This window comes from Grampus griseus (assembly GCF_964374135.1).
Source record: "Grampus griseus genome assembly, chromosome: 7".
Lineage (NCBI taxonomy): Eukaryota > Metazoa > Chordata > Mammalia > Artiodactyla > Delphinidae > Grampus > Grampus griseus.
Window position 1 is genome coordinate 62,643,346 of NC_139001.1, and position 21,213 is coordinate 62,664,558.

At 41.5% G+C, this 21,213-nt stretch overlaps 1 protein-coding gene across 1 annotated transcript in view; it reads left to right on the forward strand.

Moving 5' to 3' along the window:
• Window positions 1-21,213, forward strand: part of LRP2 (LDL receptor related protein 2) — a gene marked incomplete at both ends in the record, with an annotated part of 196,528 nt that overhangs the window by 140,492 nt on the left and 34,823 nt on the right. The window contains 13 exons of the mRNA XM_082658863.1: window positions 248-379; window positions 1,846-2,047; window positions 3,000-3,295; window positions 4,753-5,269; window positions 8,305-8,457; window positions 8,965-9,135; window positions 14,581-14,807; window positions 15,976-16,153; window positions 17,215-17,411; window positions 18,136-18,381; window positions 19,101-19,229; window positions 20,162-20,281; window positions 21,034-21,150. Of these exons, the coding sequence (XP_082514989.1) occupies window positions 248-379; window positions 1,846-2,047; window positions 3,000-3,295; window positions 4,753-5,269; window positions 8,305-8,457; window positions 8,965-9,135; window positions 14,581-14,807; window positions 15,976-16,153; window positions 17,215-17,411; window positions 18,136-18,381; window positions 19,101-19,229; window positions 20,162-20,281; window positions 21,034-21,150 (2,685 nt within the window). The remainder of the gene's footprint in view (window positions 1-247; window positions 380-1,845; window positions 2,048-2,999; window positions 3,296-4,752; window positions 5,270-8,304; window positions 8,458-8,964; window positions 9,136-14,580; window positions 14,808-15,975; window positions 16,154-17,214; window positions 17,412-18,135; window positions 18,382-19,100; window positions 19,230-20,161; window positions 20,282-21,033; window positions 21,151-21,213) is intronic.

Here is a 21,213-nt window from a genome sequence, read left to right on the forward strand (position 1 = left end):
GTTTCTCCTTACTGTTATTATTGTGCTGTATTTTTAGTGGTTAAAATTAAATTTTCTTTAGCCCTAGGCTAATTTTGAGGGGTCTCTGGGTTTATTGGCATATGACAACTTGATTCGTTGACATGTGGGATATGATTAAAGAACTCTAATTGGTGTTCTAGAAAGCCCATGCTGTAGTAGGCTTCTCTCAAGATTCCTGGACTGCAAACCACACTTCTCACCAAGACTGCTTTTTATATTTTTTCAGAGTTTTCTGAGCCAACATGCTTCAGTGATGAATTCAGGTGTGACAATAACAGGTGCATCCAAGTAGAGTGGGTCTGTGATGGTGATAATGACTGTGGGGACATGAGTGATGAGGATGAAAGACACCACTGTGGTAAGTGCAAACAATCAATTCCTCTGCATTGTCACATTCTAGGGAAACTCAGTAGATTTATTTTTCTGTCTTTGGAATATGTGGTTGTCAGAGAGGTTCCTCTTTGTTGAATGCACACAGATAGAATGTTACCTTTATTTTTACGCCCAAGAATGTTTGATATCATTCACTTAAATGCTTTAAAATGACGAAAAATGATTTTAATGTTTACTTTTTTTCTGTTGCATTTAGGTAATGGAAATAATGTCCTACATTTCTAGAGCATATAAAGAGAACTCAGTTGGCCACTCTTAATAGCAGTTTTAATAGTGTTGCAATTAACTGTGCCTCCAGTTTTATCCATTACCCTAGAGCTGTTAGGGGGTGGGGGGGTCATTCCTTTTAAATGAATTATGGAACAAACTATGGAACACCATCTCCCATTACCAACAGAGCATAGAACTCTTAGCTAAGGTGTCTTGGAAGAGTGTCTTTCCATGGTAGAATAATAAAAACAATGACTCCATGATGTCTGCATTTGATTGTTACCTCATATGTCCATGACTTTGGTGTTGGTCCATGGTTCTACATATATTCTATGAAATGGGTGGTTGGCAGCTGCACAAACATGGACTGTAGATATACTTTTCTCCCATATCTCCTCACCAAGACTCCCTTCCTCTTGTCTCCTCTTTACCCTCAGTGAGATTGGATAAAATACCTGTATTTTATTCTGCAGGCTTTCATGATTACATGTTAGCATCTTAGCTCTTTCCTAACAGTGTCTTGGTTTCTGACAACTCTTATTGACATACACAGCTCCTATACACCTAGGAAAGAAGCCCTAGCTTTTTGGAAAATTTTATGACTTTGAGCTATCTAGTCAACCATTGCGAGCTTCAGTTTTCTCATCTGTAGAACTGGCATAAAAATGCCTATCTCACATTGTGTTTGAGTGATTATACTTTGTAAACTAAAAAATGTTACCAAATGTAAGGGATTTTTGGTATCCAATTAATAAAATGTGAGTAGTTTTTTTTGTTTGTTTGTTTTGTGTGCGTGTGTGTTTTTTTTTTTTTTGCGGTACGTGGGCCTCTCACTGTTGTGGCCTCTCCCGTTGCGGAGCACAGGCTCCGGACGCGCAGGCTCAGCGGCCATGGCTCACGGGCCCAGCCGCTCCACGGCATGTGGGATCTTCCCGGACCGGGGCATGAACCCATGTCCCCTGCATCGGCAGGCGGACTCTCAACCACTGCACCACCAGGGAAGCCCTACCTTTACTTTTTACTTCTGAAAAAAAATCAAAGATCCAAAGCAATTAAAATGAAAATTTGGGAGCGTAGTTTGTCTACCTATTTTCCCTTCATTTCCTTTCATCCCTCAGACTATTATGTAATGTCAAGCAAGATAAATAATGCTTCAGAATGAATTTGACTTCTAGAATGAGCTCTCATGTGATTTCTGATTCTCATGTGCTTTGGTTTCAGAGAGTCACAGCTGCTCAAGTTCTGAGTTTCTCTGTGTAAGTAGCGTGTCTCCATCCAGGAGGTGCATCCCTCAATCTTGGGTTTGCGATGGCGATGCGGATTGCTCTGATGCCTATGATGAGCACCAGAACTGCACCAGGAGATCCTGCTCTGAAACGGAGTTCACCTGTAGTAATGGACTGTGTATCCCCGACTGGTTCAGGTGAATTGGGGATTAAACAATCTACCAACAAACCTAAACTTCCATGAGGCAGGACTGGGGCCTGGAGCCCATGGTACTGTTAGTGGTCTATGAAAATGTTTGGATTTCTTTTAAAATCAAAAGAAAAAAAAAAGAAAGTTTAGGTCAAAGAAAGTATTATAATACCAAATAATATTAATATATCTGGCTTTATACCAATGTGGTCCTTAATTATAAATGTTTTTTATGGTGATAAAAGTCACATAATATAAAACATACTATTTTAACCACATTTAAGTGTACAGTTCAGTGGCACTAAGTATATTCACATTGCTGTGCAACTCTTACCATCATCCGTCTCTGGAATTTTTCACCTTCCTAAACCGAAAATCTGTCCTCTTTAAACACTAACTCCCCATTCGCCCTCCCCACTCGCCTTAACCCCCGGCCCCTGGCATCTACCAATGTACTTTCTGACTCTATGAATTTGACTATTCTAGGGAAATAAATAAATATTTTTATGGAGGAAGGGGCCCATGAAGGCAAAAGTGCCTAGGGTCCATGAAGGTCATAACGTGACCTTGCACGGAGGGTCAGAGAGATGAATGAAGTGGGCTTGCTAGAAGAAAGTTCTTTCTTGAGGTAGCTGAGGCTCTTGGTTTTCCACTTGGAGTAGAGGCATGGGTACAAGAAATACTTCATTCTCTTCTCTCTGCTGTAAGAAGAATAACGGTGTGAGCATGATGATAAATGGGTCTGGGCGCTGCGGCTCAGGGTCAACCAGGCAACAGTGAGGGGCAGGTGAGGTGGACCTTGGGCAAGTGTTCCAGCTAAGAGACGCAGACACTAGTCAGTGTCATTTGTGTGGAGGGAAATTGCGAATCTGGATTTTCACCTGAAATATTCTGATTTTAAATGCTGGAAACATATTAAAAAAACCCTCTCAAGAGTGGTACTGGGTTTCATGACACAGGTGTGACCGGCGCAACGACTGTGGTGACTACAGTGATGAGAGGGACTGCGTGTACCCTGCCTGCGACAAGGTCCATTTTACCTGTCAGAATGGGCTCTGCATTTATAAGGCCTTCGTCTGTGATGGGGAAAATGACTGTGGAGATGACTCAGATGAGCTGGAACACCTGTGTCACACCCCGGAGACCACGTGTCCCCCTCATCAGTTCAGGTGTGACAATGGGAACTGCATCGAGATGGTGAAAGTCTGCAACCACCTAGATGACTGTTTAGACAACAGTGATGAGAAAGGATGTGGTGAGTATAACAGAAGATCGGGGAAAAGGAAACCAGGGGGACAATGTGGATTTTCAACCCTTCATGACTTAGCAGGACTTGTCAGTTGGTTCTCTAAGTAGAATATTGCCAGAAAATTACCATTGCTTGTCTAGCAGAAAGCAAGGATTTCTTGGTATCTAAGGTCAGTCACAAACATTTTGTGGACTAATTCATGAGTTAGGCAGTCATTACAGAGAACAGGAGATGAACAAATTCAGGCCAACGGTATCTAACAGCAGAGAGTGTTGATTCTCTTTGGCCTCTTGCGATGACTTGTTTCCTTCACTGCCTCTCTGCTAGGATTCCTTAGCCTGTTTTGTTTTTTTTTAAATAAATTTATTTATTTTTATTTTTGGCTGTATTGGGTCTTTGTTGCTGCACACAGGCTTTCTCTAATTGCGGGGAGCGGGGGCTATTCTTCGTTGCGGTGCGCGGGCTTCTCATTGCGGTGGCTTCTCTTGTTGTGCAGCACGGGCTCTGGGCGCGCGGGCTTCAGTGGTTGTGGCTTGCGGGCTCAGTAGTTGTGGCTCGTGGGCTTAGTTGCTCTGCGGCATGTGGGATCTTCCCGGACCAGGGCTCGAACCCGTGTCTCCTGCATTGGCAGGCGGATTCTTAATCACTGCGCCACCAGAGAAGTCCCCTTAGCCTGTTCTTAATTTTCATCCTCAGGTGACTAAAGGGGAGAGTTTAATTGGCAGCCCCTCCCCCCCGCCCCCCACCAAACTCCCACAAGTAAACCCGTCTAGAATTTATAAAGTACAGAATCTTAAGGAAGTGTTCTCCCGCGCTGTGTAGTTAGTTTTTGAATGAGGATGGCCATGTGTCAAAGGACCAGCCAGAGGTACCCTCCTGGGGTGCTGGGTGGCTCATCCCATTTGTGAGACTCAGTCAAGTGAGCACTTCTCTTCCCACCTCCATGTTCAGGGATGTCACACTGCGAGCCTGAAATTGGCCATGGTGTGAGTCGTGGCACCACTGAAATGGAAGAGGCTACAAATTAGAGCTCCCCCCTCCCCCCATCCCACCCCACACCCCAGACCTGTTTTACCAGCACACCACTGTGTGGGCTCTTCTGCTCTTCTTTCTTCTCTCTCCTGCTATTTCACTTCTAAATTTATCGATTAAAAGAAGATTGGCAGGTATAGGATTAGAAGTCAAACTTGTTGGTTGTATTAGTTGTTAAAACCACTGGTGAAGGATCAAGTTGGGAGGAAGTTGAGTAAGAGTGACTTTTGAATAATGTAGGGCCTTTAGAAATCCCTTCTTATCTGTCTTCTTTTAGCATGATTCATTAAGAATTGGGTCTGTCCAAACGAAGCAAAACAAAATGAAACAAAAAGGATTGGGTCTGTCCAGTGGGAAGGTTGACTTTGGACCACTATGGTGGATCCGTTGCTGTCAACTTAGGTTCTCTGATAACTGTCTTTTACCTACAGGTGTTAATGAATGCAATGACCCTTCACTCAGTGGCTGCGACCACAATTGCACAGACACTTTAACCAGTTTCTATTGTTCTTGTAACCCTGGTTACAAGCTGTTGTCTGACAAGCGGACTTGTGTTGATATTGATGAATGCAAGGAGACGCCCTTTGTCTGTAGCCAGAAGTGTGAGAACGTACTGGGCTCTTACATCTGCAAGTGTGCCCCAGGCTACATCCGTGAGCCAGATGGAAAGACCTGCCGGCAGAACAGCAACATCGAGCCCGATCTCATTTTTAGCAACCGTTACTATTTGAGAAATCTAACTATCGATGGCCATTTATACTCCCTCATCTTGCAAGGACTGGGTAATGCTGTGGCAGTGGATTTTGACCGAGTAGAAAAGAGATTGTACTGGCTTGATATAGAGAATAAAGTCATTGAGAGAATGTTTCTGAACAAGACAAACAGGGAGACAGTCATAAAGTACAATCTACCGGGTACAGAAAGTCTGGCTGTCGACTGGGTTACCAGGTAAGTAAAAGCTGAGGAGCTTTTTAAGAGTTAAAAGGCGTTTTGCTTTTAAAAAAGTATTCAAACCGTGTTTCCATCCTAACAGAGAGCTGATCTTTTCCAACTTGGGTTAATGGGTGGATACATTTTAATGCTTCTGCATGTTTTTGTTTTTTTCTGCTATGTACCTAATAATCAAATGGGATACCACAGAACCTAAAATCTAGTGATTTTAAGAATTTATGATATCAATTTCATGGGAAGGGGCATCACAAAGGAGGAAAGAGCTCTGTTATTACTGGCCATTCAGTGAACTGGAGGTGTTGTGAAGGGATGATGCATGCATTTGTTGGTGCATTCAGTCATCGAAAGCTGTTGCCTAAGTGCCTCCTGCATGCAGTGCTATGCTAGGAACTGGGGTCTAGAGGTCAACAAGACAGACACAGCCCCTGCTTTCCTGGCGTTCACAGGCTGCTTGCAATGCTATTTATTCACAGCCTGGGCTGGTTGTAAAATGGAGAATGGCCGACTTGAAACTCTGAGCATCTTTAAGGGAGATGGTGATACTTTAATTCAAGTCCACCAGCTCAACCACACTTCTTCACATCTCTATTGCATATCGAATCTATCAGATATTTGACTTTGTGGTTGACATGAAGCTGGAGGCACTTAGCTTGCAAATATTATTGCTTCAGTCACCTCAGACCTACAGAGGACTCTTCCACGTCTTCTCTGTTTGACCATCTTAAGGGTAAAGGTCCTAAGATGGGGGATGGAGAATTGGCCCCCTAGTTCTACCTGAATAGTAACTGGCCTGCCATAGGTGCTCAAGGACTGCCTACAGAAAAATGAATAAAATCTTGATCATGTGAATACAAGTATTTTATATATAGTGGCTCTTTTGTGTGTCAAAAAGCATAGTGATTAATGATTTGCAGGAACAGAACTAATTGTGGTACTGCTCCTATCTTATCCTTTGCTGCAATGCAAGAAAAGGTAATATTTTAGCCTTGATATTGTCATTCAGCCCTCTCTCCCCAAAACTGGTAGGATGAGATTTTCCCCTGGATTTCAGCTACTTTCCTGTCATTCTAGGCATGTTCTTGACCAGGGGAAAGAATTAGGTACATATGTGGTACTGAGAAAGATGGAGCAAAAACGTCTAGGGTGAGGGTAGGATAAAATATCTCATGACCGAAGCATTTTCTCAAATGTTCAAGAAGGAGTACAGCCAGGCTAAACATTCCTTAAAACACAAGGCAGGATAGAACCCAGTCACATTTAAGTTTGTAGGGGACAGTTCTAAGATACTAATTACATTGAAATTTGAAACCATTTCCCCAATATCAATAAAGATGTTCATAGCGAACTCAAGGATGTTTGGTTTCCAAGGCCCTTAAACTTGATATACAAGTTTTTCAAAGCACCATTATGCACAGTGGAAAATTGTGCCGGTTCTCAGTCCTCTTAATTTTTCTTGGAGCGTGCATGGAGTGTCTTCTCCATATTCTGTTCACTGGGTCAGCGTTTTGACTGTGGAATAAAGAGAAATTAACGAGTTGGCAGGAAGCTCCACAGAGTGGAGTGCCCTGTGGTGGAGCCAGTCTTGAATTCCTGCTCTAGCTCTTACTAATCAGCAACCTCTGGGCCTCAGCAGCCTCATCAGGAAAACAGGAATAATGGGCTTCCCTGGTGGCGCAGTGGTTGAGAGTCCGCCTGCCGATGCAGGGGACACGGGTTCGTGCCCCGGTCTGGGAAGATCCCACATGCCGCGGAGCGGCTGGGCCCGTGAGCCATGGCCGCTGAGCCTGCGCGTCCAGAGCCTGTGATGCGCAACGGGAGAGGCCACAACAGTGAGAGGCCCGCGTACTGCAAAAAAAAAAAAGAAAACAGGAATAAGATATTAAATAATATACTATTAAAAAAAGTCCTTAGCCCAGGGCTTGGCATTTAATAGATGTTTGCTATTATTATTGCTATTATTACCCTCTACAATGTTGGAATCTAAAATTGTGGCCATCTCATACATCAGGATTTACCCAACTGAATTAAATAGCAAGGCTTGTGCATTTATGCATACTCATTCCCTCATCCCCAAGCCTAAAAAGATGCTACTAACAGTCCTAACAGTTAAATATTCTGACACCTCGCATGGTTGGATCAGGCTTGCCTCTGGCAAGGAGACATTGGGGTCTTTTGGAAGAGAAATCGTTTCAGTAGGAATTGACTATCAGATCTCAAATGACACTCACTCTAGGAGTTTTGAACCCTTTGGAAGGTTATGGATACTTTAAGACTCTGGTGGTACCCACAGACCCCTTGCTGGATAAAGCCACGTAACAAATTTATGCTTATACAATTTTGCATCAGTTTTAGAAGGTACACCCCCCACCCCCAGAGCCTAGGCTACCCTGGTGTCAGATTGAGGACCCCAGATTAAGAACCCTGCCTTATAGAAAATAAATGGATTTTATTGAATAGCAATATATTCAGAACTGAAATATCCTTGAGGTAAGAGATTCTAATAAGTTTCTAAAGCTTTTTGAGTTTAAGTAAAACTTGGCACAGGGTAAGAAACTCATTTTGCCAGCCTACTGGGACGGGGCCAGGGAGGGGGTCAGGTTTTTCTTTATCCGAAGGATGCCATGATTCAGAGTTCCCTTGTGCAGTCTCAATGATAGCACTTAGACAAGTTTGTTTCCTTGACTCCACCATTTAAACTGTAGTTCATGATACTCATTGATCACTCTCACTTCCGCTTCCCTGCTCCTCTAAAGCCTGGAACATTGCTTGGGGAAGATGCTTTTTGCTGCACGAAGCAAGTAAAGCTAGAATCCTTGTGTGAAGTGTGGCCCCAGAATTTCCTGTTGTAAGGTGACATCAGGAAGAGTAGCACACATTCTTGCATCTTCCGTTGCCTCATGGCAGGAAGGTCAACTGTGTTTCCCCTTGTCCTTGTTTGCCTGGGGGAAAAGTGCTTGGATCGGAAATTGTGTGGCTAAATGTGCCTTTTTTCTCAAGTAAAATGGCTATAACTCCTGGTTCTCCATTTTCAGAAAGCTGTATTGGGTGGATTCCCACCTGAATTGCCTTTCTGTCTCTGACCTCAATGGTCGATACCGCCGCAAGCTGGCCGAGCACTGTGTGGATGCCAACAACACCTTCTGCATTGAGAATCCCAGAGGAATTGCCCTTCACCCTCGATATGGGTATTGTCTCCCTGTAATCTTGGGCTCTTCTTTCATGCCCTTCTTCCACCTCTGTTACCACAAAGGCTGTTCACGTAGTGATATCAAGGCCAGTGTCTTGTTGGAGTTTGTCTTCTGCTTTTCCTACCTGGTAAATGGCTTAGTATAATGGGTAGAAGCATGGCTTGTTCAAATGCTATTCATCGGCTATTCTATTTTCTTTGCCATGACACACCATTTCACTTTCAAAGTCACATTTGGCTGCATGCAAGTAATTTATGGTTTAAAAAAACAACAACCCACCTTTACTGGACTTTCCATGTCCAATCCATTGAAATCCCCAGTTAATCATGTTCATTCCTGAGCATTTCCTGTGCATCATGCCCTGTTAGATTATTTTCTGTTCTCTTTCCTTTGTGAAAGGCTCTGTAGGATGTAAACTCCATTTCTCTAACTGGAGAAAGCTTATGTCTTTGCCACTGAGTTCTTTTGGCTTCGGGGACTGACCCTTTGTGTTTGCTCCAACAGGCATGTCTATTGGGGAGACTGGGCTGACCGAGCATACATTGGGAGAGTAGGCATGGATGGAACCCATAAGTCTGTGATTATTTCTACCAAGATCAAGTGGCCCAATGGCCTCACCATTGATTACACCAATGATCTACTATACTGGACAGATGCCCACCTGGGTTACATTGAGTACGTACTTAGAAAAGAATAAAGCAAACTGGGTGACTGCTGATTCTAAACACCAGTGCTTGTGTTGCCAGTGCATTTTTCCCAGGCAGCTTCTAACTGGCCTGTTTGTTGGAAGTCGCTTCTAACTAAAGTGCCTATAGGTGCCAAGCTCTATGGTATGGTGCAAGAGAAAGAGCATGAACTCTGAAGTCATACAGATCAGGATATTGTCTTGGTGCTTTTACTTCTTATCCTCCTAAAAAAGCAGCTAGTAATCTCTCCCCTATGGTAGTCAACTTAGTGCTCAACTCATCTTAATTCCCTTATCCCTTTACTTTACCCTACCCTCCCAAATATATGATTAATAGACTTGGAAAAATTATACTGTTCAATGAAAAGTACTCCTTGTAAAAAAGATAATACAAATTATTAGCCAAGCAGTACATGTTTATTTCGGGGCATTGCTAATTATGGCCCAGTTGGACTAGGGTAATGTCTTCTGGGCATTTATGAACTAGTACCCAGATACACAGCCTGTTGCATGCAAAAGCAGGGAATTGTCGTTAATTCACTAGAGCTATTTTAAAGGTTTAAAGAATCCTGTCATTCTATTAAATTTATTTTGAAAAAAATTACACTTGACAAAAAATACCCATAAAAGTATCTGAGGTCTTTATATAGAGATCATGCAAGAACTGAAGGAGAAGACAAGACTGCTTTCTGGTTTATGACCTTTTTAAAGAAACAGATAATGACTAAGTTCTGGTCATTTATCTGCAGTCTTATTAACAGAGGTCAAGAAGATATTCAGGTTTTCCTTTACCTTCTTTAAGTTTCCATAAATTATGATATTTTGGAAAAAATTTCTAACATCACACGGCTAATGTTATCAACTTCTTTAGTTGCTAGCTCATTCCACCTCTTGTGAGTTTTAGGGTCTGCTCCCAGTTTTTTAAATATTAAAATATCAGTATTCTGACATAGGTTCAGAGGAATGCAGGAGACCTAGATTCACTAATAATGTCTGGGTCATGATTAATAATACATGTGCTACCAGTGTGTACAAAGCTAACCCTGCTGGCCTCTAGGTTAACTCAGCTAGTCTATACCGCTCAGGTTATACTGAGAATCAAGCTGTCTCTGAAAACTGCTTCTTCCCTTGTCTTCCTGAGGAGACAGAAGTCCAGCTTTAGATTGCTTTCCTCTGATGGCTTAGGAAACAGTGTTCATCCCAGGATATTGAAAGAATGCTTCATGGAGAACATCAACATACGAGATTATAAACCTTCAAGAGCTGAACCAGCTGCATCAGCAGGAAAGCAGCTGTGGTTAGGAATTAGTGATCTTTAAACTCCTCTAGTTATTCCTATTTTTTTTTGTTTTGATTTTTTTTAACATCTTTATTAGAGTATAATTGCTTTACAATGGTGTGTTAGTTTCTGGTTTATAACAAAGTGAATCACTTATACGTATACATATGTCCCCATATCTCTTCCCTTTTGCGTCTCCCTCCCTCCCCCCTCCCTATCCCACCCCTCTAGGTGGTCACAAAGCACCGAGCTGATCTCCCTGTGCTATGCGGCTGCTTCCCACTAGCTATCTATTTTGAGTTTGGTAGTGTATATATGTCCATGCCACTCTCTCACTTTGTCCCAGCTTACCCTTCCCCTTCCCCATATCCTCAAGTCCATTCTCTAGTAGGTCTGCGTCTTTATTCCCGTCTTACCCCTAGGTTCTTCATGACCATTTGTTTTTTTTATATTCCATGTATATGTGTTAGCATACGGTATTTGTTTTTCTCTTTCTGACTTGCTTCACTCTGTGTGACAGACTCTAGGTCCATCCACCTCATTACAAATAACTCAATTTCGTTTCTTTTTATGCCTGAGTAATATTCCCTTGTATTTATGTGCAACATCTTCTTTATCCATTCATCTATTGATGGACACTTAGGTTGCTTCCATGTCCTGGCTATTGTAAATAGAGCTGCAATGAATATTTTGGTACATGACTCTTTTTGAATTATGATTTTCTCAGGGTACAGGCCCAGTAGAGGGATTGCTGGGTCATATGGTAGTACTAGTTTTAGCTTTTTTTTTTTTTTTTTTTTTTTTTGCGGTATGCGGGCCTCTCACTGCTGTGGCCTCTCCCGTTGCGGAGCACAGGCTGTGGACGCGCAGGCTCAGCGGCCATGGCTCACGGGCTTAGCCGCTCCGCGGCATGTGCGATCTTCCTGGCCCTGGGGCACGAACCCGTGTCCCCTGCATCGGCAGGCGGACTCTCAACCACTGTGCCACCAGGGAAGCCTCTATTTTTAGCTTTTTAAGGAACCTCCATACTGTTCTCCATAGTGGCCGTATCAATTTACATTCCCACCAACAGTGCAAGAGTGTTCCCTTTTCTCCACACCCTCTCCAGCATTTATTGTTTATAGATTTTGTGATGATGGCCACTCTGACAGGTGTGAGATGATATCTCATTGTAGTTTTGATTTGCATTTCTCTAATGATTAATGATGTTGAGCATTCTTTCATGTGTTTGTGGGCAATCTGTATATCTTCTTTGGAGAAATGTCTATTTAGGTCTTCTGCCCATTTTTCGATTGGGTTGTTTGTTTTTTTGATATTGAGCTGCATGAGCTGCTTGTAAATTTTGGAGATTAATCCTTTGTCAGTTACTTCATTTGCAAATATTTTTTCCCATTCTGAGAGTTGTCTTTTCATCTTGTTTATGGTTTCCTTTGCTGTGCAAATGCTTTTAAGTTTCATTAGGTCCCATTTGTTTATTTTTGTTTTTAATTTCGATTTCTCTAGGAGGTGGGTCAAAAAGGATCTTGCTGTGATTTATGTCACAGAGTGTTCTGCCTATGTTTTCCTCTAAGAGTTTGATAGTGTCTGGTCTTACGTTTAGGTCTTTAATCCATTTTGAGTTTATTTTTGTGTATGGTGTTAAGAAATGTTCTAATTTCATTCTTTTACTTGTAGCTGTCCAGTTTTCCCAGCACCACTTATTGAAGAGGCTGTCTTTTCTCCACTGTATATTCTTGCCTCCTTTATCAAAGATAAGGTGACCATATGTGTGTGGGTTTATCTCTGGGCTTTCTATCCTGTTCCATTGATCTATCTTTCTGTTTTTGTGCCAGTACCATACTGTCTTGATTACTGTAGCTTTGTAGTATAGTCTGAAGTCAGGGAGCCTGATTCCTCCAGCTCCGTTTTTCTTTCTCAAGATTGCTTTGGCTATTCGGGCTGTTTTGTGTTTCCATATAAATTGTGAAATTTTTTGTCTAGTTCTGTGAAAAATGCCACTGGTAGTTTGATAGGGATTGCATTGAATCTGTAGATTGCTTTGGGTAGTAGAGTCATTTTCACAATGTTGATTCTTCCAATCCAAGAACATGGTATATCTCTCCATCTATTTGTATCATCTTTAATTTCTTTCATCAGTGTCTTATAGTTTTCTGCCTACAGTTCTTTTTTCTTCTTAGGTAGGTTTATTCCTAGGTATTTTATTCTATTTATTGCTGTGGTAAATGGGAGTGTTTCCTTAATTTCACTTTCAGATTTTTCATCTTTAGTGTATAGGAATGCAAGAGATTTCTGTGCATTAATTTTGTATCCTGCTACTTTACCAAATTCATTGATTAGCTCTAGTAGTTTTCTGGTAGCATCTTCAGGATTCTTTATGTATAGTATCATGTCATCTGCAAACAGTGACAGCTTTACTTCTTCTTTTCCAATTTGGATTCCTTTTATTTCTTTTTCTTCTCTGATTGCTGTGGCTAAAACTTTCAAAACTATGTTGAATAAGAGTGGTGAGAGTGGGCAACCTTGTCTTGCTCCTGATCTTAGTGGAAATGGTTTCAGGTTTTCACCATTGAGGATGATGTTGGCTGTGGGTTTGTCATATATGGCCTTTATTATGTTGAGGAAAGTTCCCTCTATGCTTACTTTCTGGAGGGTTTTTATCATAAATGGGTGTTGAATTTTGTCAAAAGCTTTCTCTGCATCTATTGAGATGATTATATGGTTTTTCTCCTTTAATTTGTTAATATGGTGTATCACATTGATTGATTTGCGTATATTGAAGAATCCTTGCATTCCTAGGATAAACCCCACTTGATCATGGTGTATGATCCTTTTAATGTGCTGTTGGATTCTATTTGCTAGTATTTTGTTGAGGATCTTTTCATCTATGTTCATCAGTGTTATTGGCCTGTAGTTTTCTTTCTTTGTGACATCTTTGTCTGGTTTTGGTATCAGGGTGATGGTGGCCTCGTAGAATGAGTTTGGGAGTGTTCCTCCCTCTGCTATATTTTGGAAGAGTTTGAGAAGGATAGGTGTTAGCTCTTCTCTAAATGTTTGATAAAATTCTCCTGTGAAGCCATCTGGTCCTGGGCTTTTGTTTGTTGGAAGATTTTTAGTCACAGTTTCAATTTCAGTGCTTGTGATTGGTCTGTTCATATTTTCTATTTCTTCCTGGTTCAGTCTCAGGAGGTTGTGCATTCCTAAGAATTTTTCCATTTCTTCCAGGTTGTCCATTTTATTGGCATATAGTTGCTTGTAGTAATCTCTCATGATCCTTTGTATTTCTGCAGTGTCAGTTGTTACTTCTCCTTTTTCATTTCTAATTCTATTGATTTGAGTCTTCTCCCTTTTTTTCTTGATGAGTCTGGCTAATGGTTTATCGATTTTGTTTATCTTCTCAAAGAACCAGCTTTTAGTTTTATTGATCTTTGCTCTTTTTTCCTTCATTTCTTTTTCATTTATTTGTGATCTGATATTTATGATTTCTTTCCTTCTGCTAACTTTGAGGTTTTTTTGTTGTTCTTTCTCTAGTTCCTTTATGTGTAAGGTTAGATTGTTTATTTGAGATGTTTCCTGTTTCTTAAGGTAGGATTGTATTGCTATAAACTTCCCTCATAGAACTGCTTTTGCTGCATCCCATAGGTTTTGGGTCATTGTGTTTTCATTGTCATTTGTTTCTAGGTATTTTTTTATTTCCTCTTTGATTTCTTCAGTGATATCTTGGTTATTAAATAGTGTATTGTTTAGCCTCCATGTGTTTGTAGTTTTTACAGATTTTTTCCTGTAATTGATATCTAGTCTCATAGCGTTGTGGTTGGAAAAGATCCTTGATACGATTTCAAGTTTCTTAAAGTTACCAAGGCTTGATTTGTAACCCAAGATATGATCTATCCTTGAGAATATTCCATGAGCACTTGAGAAAGGTTATTCCTATTTTTAAGGCATTGCTTTTGCAACTTTTACATTTTTCATTCAGTCCAAATAAACTTTAAATTTAGTTTTTGTTTTAATTGAAGACTAAAAGTTTTGAGGAAGATCTGAACTTCAGTTACCTCTAGAAGGTAGAACTTTATTCTTTGATTTGTCAGCCTCTATCCTTAAAGGCATTAGAGGAGGGGCATTATGTTCACTGAGTGACTCTTCCTTCCTCCGACTCCAGGTACTCTGATTTGGAGGGCCACCATCGGCACACGGTGTACGAAACTGGGACACTGCCTCATCCCTTTGCTATAACTGTTTTTGAAGACACCATTTATTGGACAGATTGGAACACAAAGACAGTTGAAAAGGGAAACAAATACAATGGGTCAAATAGGGTGGCGCTGGTGAACACAACACACAGACCATATGACATCCGTGTGTATCATCCCTACAGGCAGCCAATTGGTGAGTAAGTGATTTGGAAGTTTTTGCACAGTTGCTTTAGGGTCTTGTGCATTCCATTCTTGTTTTTGTTTTTTAAGCATAAATATCATGATTTATACTGGGAATGGTGTTACTTGCTAATGTTTTCTACAAAGCAAATGCTGAGAGTTGAGGGGATGGAAATATCTTTAGAATTTATTCCCCTATTCCTGGAAAAGTCTGCTTACAATTCTTTTTCATAGCACCTGCTCTATTCTTAAAGATCAGTCTGGGCTTTCTTTTTGATAAGAATCAACAGTTGTTATGTTGCCTTTTGACATTTCAGCCCTAAATACTTAAGAAAGCACCTCTGGAAAATACGGACATTTCCTGTATAACCACAATAAATTGTAACACCGAAGAGATATATTATAATAACATGGATGCATTTATAACAATCATTTCTTTACAATATCAATCTACTGAAATGATTAGTTTAAAAGAAATGCTTAAAAGAAAGTTATAGTAACTATAAAACATCATTTATTAAATGTCTGTTTGCACTTGATATCTAGCCAAGTTCTGGAGTATTCTTTGGGGATAGAATGGATTTTGTGGGCCTGCTTTGTCGTGGTGTCTTGTTAAAACATACGATAAACTTGGAAGTTAGGAAAAATGAGAATTGGCAAAATATTTTTTTCTGGAAGTTAATATTCTTCATATTATTTAGCAGAAGTTCAAATTCATCTTTACCTCTGAGTTGCGGCCCAGAAAAGTAGTATAGTTGTTGTTCAGTTTATCCATCCACCTGATTCTTGTGCAACTTCTGTTGCCTATATCCTTAGGATGAGAGAATATAGCATCTGCTGAAAATGAAAACTTTAACTTAGATTGTGGGCACATGGATGTAAACTAAATTTCCCACCTGCTCTCCAAGAACTTTGGGAGACATGGTTTTTCTAGCCCAACACCAGTGAGTAAGCCTCACTTCTGGTAGCACATAAATCAATTTTCTGTACTAGCAACAGGGTTGCTAAAACAGCTCTACCATATGTACTCTTTATGCACTTTTGCACAAAGCATGAATCTAGGATAACATTTTTTTTTTTTACTAAGAGTTGATGAGTTTTATGCGGCTGGTAATCAGCGCGTCTGTGCTTGATACTCTCTTTAAGTGAATGAACATATATTTTCTTCCTTCTTTCACTAGTGACTAATCCCTGCAGTACCAACAATGGTGGCTGTTCTCATCTCTGCCTCATCAAAGAAGGAGGCAGTGGGTTCACTTGCGAGTGTCCAGATAACTTCCATACTGTCCGGCATAGTTACAGCACCCAGTGCCTGCCCATGTGCTCTAGCACCCAATTCCTGTGTGCCAACAGTGAAATGTAAGGCTCTCTTCTCCCTCTCCCCATTGCCTCTCCAGCCCTTGGACACACGTTGAACTTCAAGGCTCCAGGGGATGGGAGTTTTCCAATGAACCAAGATTTTGGCTAATTAACGTGGCTCATTTGGGATGCACCAAGACCAGGAAAGTTGGATCTCCAACCGTCCAACTTTCTCTAACTTCGATAGTTTCGTCCATGAAAGAAGGAATTTGTGAACCAAATGGTTACGCCCATGCATGCAAGTTTTTGTTTCTGTAGCAAGGAAGCAAACTGTGTGTTTTTTTAATTTCTTAGGAATTGTCCAGAGTCTCAGGGCCAAGAATGTATACAAGTGTATACTGAAAAATAGCCCTCAGGAGTGATAGAATTTCTCCGTCTTTTTCAAACATATGCTGGCCTAGCTTCTTAGATGACTATGCCAGAGGATCCAGGGTCACACATTCAAATCCATTTTTGATGATTTGTATTTGTTACGAAACAGGGTCACAGCTTATTTCCCTCACAATGGCCACAGGCCTTGATGACTAGGGGCTGAGTCAGAGAGTGAGGTCAAGAGGAGATGTTAATGCAAATCATAACATCTAAGATTCAGTGGCAGATTATTTTGACGATTGAATAAGGTATCCTAGGTTAAGAATCTAGCATACACCCATCATGACATAAACTCTCAAAAAATGTCAGTGCCTCCAGCTTTCCAGCCAGTACCCAAATGTCATATATCCCTATGGCTGACAGTCCCAACCTATCCCTGTTTCCAGAACCACAGCTCCAAACACACACTCCACTCTTTGTCGTGGCAGGAATTTAATCATCATACTCAAAGCATTTTTTCAGTGTGTGCTGGGTCTTAACAAACTTGGTCTATGTCACCTTGTTATGTTTTCTCTGAAAATATTCCACAGTAGCTAAGGTTTAATTGATCCTCTTCTTGGGCCGTGAGAGAACTCGTGTGTATCATTCCTTAGAATTCCATTTTCCCTTCTTCTCTCTGGATAGTCGTTGCCTGCTCCTCCAACCACTTGGTGTTTTGCTAGGAGAAGTGCTCTGTTTTCTCTGTGTAGGTGTATTCCCATCTGGTGGAAATGTGATGGGCAGAGAGACTGCTTGGATGGTTCCGACGAGCCCATCACTTGCCCGCAGCGCTACTGCCGGTTAGGACAGTACCAGTGCATGGATGGCAACTGTACCAGCCCACACTTCATATGCAATGCTCATCAGGATTGCCCTGATGGGTCTGATGAAGACTCGGTTCTTTGTGGTGTGTTGAACAGCTTTCTACCTTCTCTGCCCACTTCTATAGTTGATCGCCCATGGTTCTGTAGGGATTTTCTGAATGTCATAATCCAAAAACTGGTCCAAAATCCTAGGGGAAAAAAAAAAACTCAGAGTCCATCCTATATCTATTTTTATAAAGTTTAAAAAAAATCCCAGGTCTCTACAAGGAAGATGGTTGAGGTAGATACTAAGTTGTTTATATTGCTGGTTCTTTACTGTATGCTGTGCATAGAATCTCCTTTGAGAGCTAACATTGAGGGTGAAATGAGGGATTCCCACATTTTAAACAGGGACTCTCAGTTGTAATATTTATTTATGTTTCCATTTTTAAAAAGCCCCATCAAAACCCAAAAAAACAACTCTCCAAACCAAAATCAACACATAAACAATAGCAACAAACAGAAAGTTTGAAAACCTTTGTCCATTAGGGCAACAGGTACAGGAGAAGGTGAATTTAGTAAGCTGTCAGTGATTCAGTCCTTATCCCCTAATTCTGCATGCAAGAAAAAGATATTTAAGAATTTAGGAGACAGTAATAGTCAAAGGACTAACTGCTCACGTAGTGGTACTGGTTAATAATAAGTGCATTAGGGCATAAGTCCTCTAAGAAGAAATTAGAATCGAGTTCTCCAGGATCCATTAGTGTAAATTAGGAGCTTTCGTTCCTGACACCTTCCAAGCTGATAACCAAATGTCCCCGCTTGCAGAACATCACCAGTGTGAGTCCAACGAATGGCAGTGCGCCAACAAACGTTGCATCCCGGAATCCTGGCAGTGTGACATGGAGGACGACTGCGGAGATAACTCGGACGAAGACAGTTCCCACTGTGCCAGCAGGACCTGCCGGCCGGGCTATTTTAAGTGTGCCAATGGCCACTGCATCCCTCAGAGCTGGAAGTGTGATGTAGACAATGACTGCGGAGACTACTCAGATGAGCCCCTCCAGGAATGCTGTAAGTTCCTGTGAGAGGGACCTGGCCTGACCGGGAGCAGGGAACAAGATGGATGGAGAGAGGGTGTGCAGCCCCTGCTGCAGCCCCATGGGGTGCCCCCTCTCGGCTCTTCCCCGCGGCTCTTCCGGCACCGCAAGGCAAAGGAGAGCCGCAGGCACAGCCTGCGGGTTGAACCACGCCCCCTGTTCTCAAGTGGCTGATTCCTGCTCTCCATACACGAATGTCTAACTGTCCCGAATATGATAACAAGGGCTCACACTTTGTCTATCTAGCACTTTCTCTTTTGAGCCTCAGAGAAACATGGTGAGGTAGGGAAAGTGGGTGTTACCAACTCTCATTTTACAGGTGAGGAGCCTGAACTTCATGTTAAGTGGCTGGTCACTTTTCTACTTCATGCCAGAGCTGACACTTCAACCTGGCTTTTAAATTTTACTTCAAACCCAGTTCTTCCCCCCACCCTGCCCCACTACCCTCAAAGTTTGACTGCAACATAAATGAGTGGTAATGAAACGGTGAGAAAACTTAAGGACTCTGTCTTTCTGCTTTGGGTGAACAGATCACACCTAAAAGAGACACAGTTGCCAGAGTCCGTTTGGTTGGTAATACGGTCACCGTTACTCATCAGCACCGCATGTTAAATAAGACAATGGAAAGGTGTCTTTGGTTTCCTGTCAGGACCGAGACTTCAGTTCTGACCTTGCCCCTTCTTCTCTTTTCAGTGAGCCCTGCCTACCGCTGTGACAACTATACGGAATTCGACTGTAAAACAAACTACCGCTGCATCCTCCTGTGGGCTGTGTGCAATGGTTTCGATGACTGCCGGGACAACAGCGATGAGCAGGACTGTGGTAGGGAGGGGCTGCAGGGGAGGAGGGAGGGACAAACAACTTAGCAGGAGATGAGAGCAGATTTCCCACATCATCCTTCCTTTGTTCGCCTCTAATAACGTGTTACATTTTTGTAGCATTTTACAGGGATATTGGGAGTTTACTTTATATGTCTTAAAGGAAATGTGTCTCAAAGGATACTATACTTGGGGAAAACCTTGTGAAGATATTAGGAATTTGTGTAATTTCTCCCAAATGCAGAATTCCTATTTACGCTTGACGAGTTTAAACTGTTTGTCTAATCTTAGAGATTGATTGAAAGGAATGAAAGGGGGAGTAGAGAAAAGATTTGGTATCTATCTCTAAAAAGGCTATTTCAAAATCAGAATATTTCTTATTTGGAGATTTTCATATTCTGAATCTCCCTCTGACTTTCCACATCCTCTGTGTCTGGCAACATAGAAAATTTATGGACAAAAGGCCAAATGAATGAATGGAATTTGCCAAGATTAGGCATATACTCTAACTTGAAAACAATGTCTCTGTGTGTGTGTGTGTGTTAGGTTTAGTTGGAAGAGAGGTAAGGAAGATATTGGGTTATTTTAATAACACTGAATCTAATCAGATAAAGACAATGTGATGGACATGTTTTGTTTGCTGGTGGCATCACTTAATTTTCCTTTCCAGGCCTTCATTGCAAATTGCAAGCCAGGGACCAAATCATTTTTTGAACAGTTTCTACAGAAGAGAATGGATCTAGTTTCTAACAGTAGGATAGATTCAGTTTAGCCTAAAGAGGAATAGTGACAGTGAATGTGGCTGGCATTCCTCTTTCTGGGAGCTTTGAGAATATGGTAGCGTAAGCCTCAGACCATCTCACAAGAAAGCCAGGACTACTTCGACATTTCTTGACCATGGGTTTCTGAAGTATTTGCAATGACTGTGCTTTGCAGAGTCGATGGCATGCAAACCTTCTGGGGAATTTCGCTGTACAAATCACCACTGCATCCCTCTTCGCTGGAGATGTGATGGGCACAATGACTGTGGAGACCATTCAGATGAGGAAAACTGTAGTGAGTGTTCAGGGTCCTTCATCCTTATGTGCCACTGGAGTGGTGATGTCTGCTCTTTGTCTGTAATTCAACTGTCTATGCCCTTCATTCTCAAAGGGTAGGAGGACGGCTACCTGATCTCTTGTTTTCTGACTGGTACATTACTACTTTTTCATCTCCTTCTCAGCTGCTTGTAATCAAGCTCTGGGAGAAGAATATTTACCCAAGTATATCTTTTGTCTCTTATTTATTTATTTACACTCAAGTTTATTGTTTTTTTTTCAAAAAGAACTTGAGGTGACTTACAATATATCATTGCCTTATGATATATATCAATTTCAGATTAACATGAAGTACATTCTGACTTTAGTCCCCTTTTGGAAGTAAGAAGGTATAGGCAGTTGAGAGAATCAGGATGCTGGTTACACCTGCAATTATCAATTGACTAAAAACTTCTTACACAAAAGGGTGATCCAATTGGCATTTTATTGTTCATAAGAAAGTTCATGTTCAATCCTCTAGGAGGTTATCTGGAGTTTCAGGAAATGAAAAATTATCTTAAGATTAAATCACCTTTGGACAAACTTTTTGATGAAGTCCATTCTTTACAGACTTACAATTGAGATGGAAAGTCTATTTTTGGAGGCTGGACAGTCTGGGACTTGGGACACAGGAGGGCGTTAGGCACAGAGGACACTTAGGCCAGTCCACAAGCCTGTCCCCTATGTATGATTCCTGGTGCCCTCTGATGGCCACGTGGCTTTCTTTTTCAGCCCCCCGGGAATGCACAGAGAGCGAGTTTCGGTGTGATGATCAGAGCTGCATTCCTTCTCGATGGATCTGTGACCAAAACAATGACTGTGGGGACAACTCAGATGAGCGGGACTGCGGTAACTGTCACAACTCTTTAAGGGGCTTTCCAGAGAGTCTTGTACTAGGATCAGCATATTGGT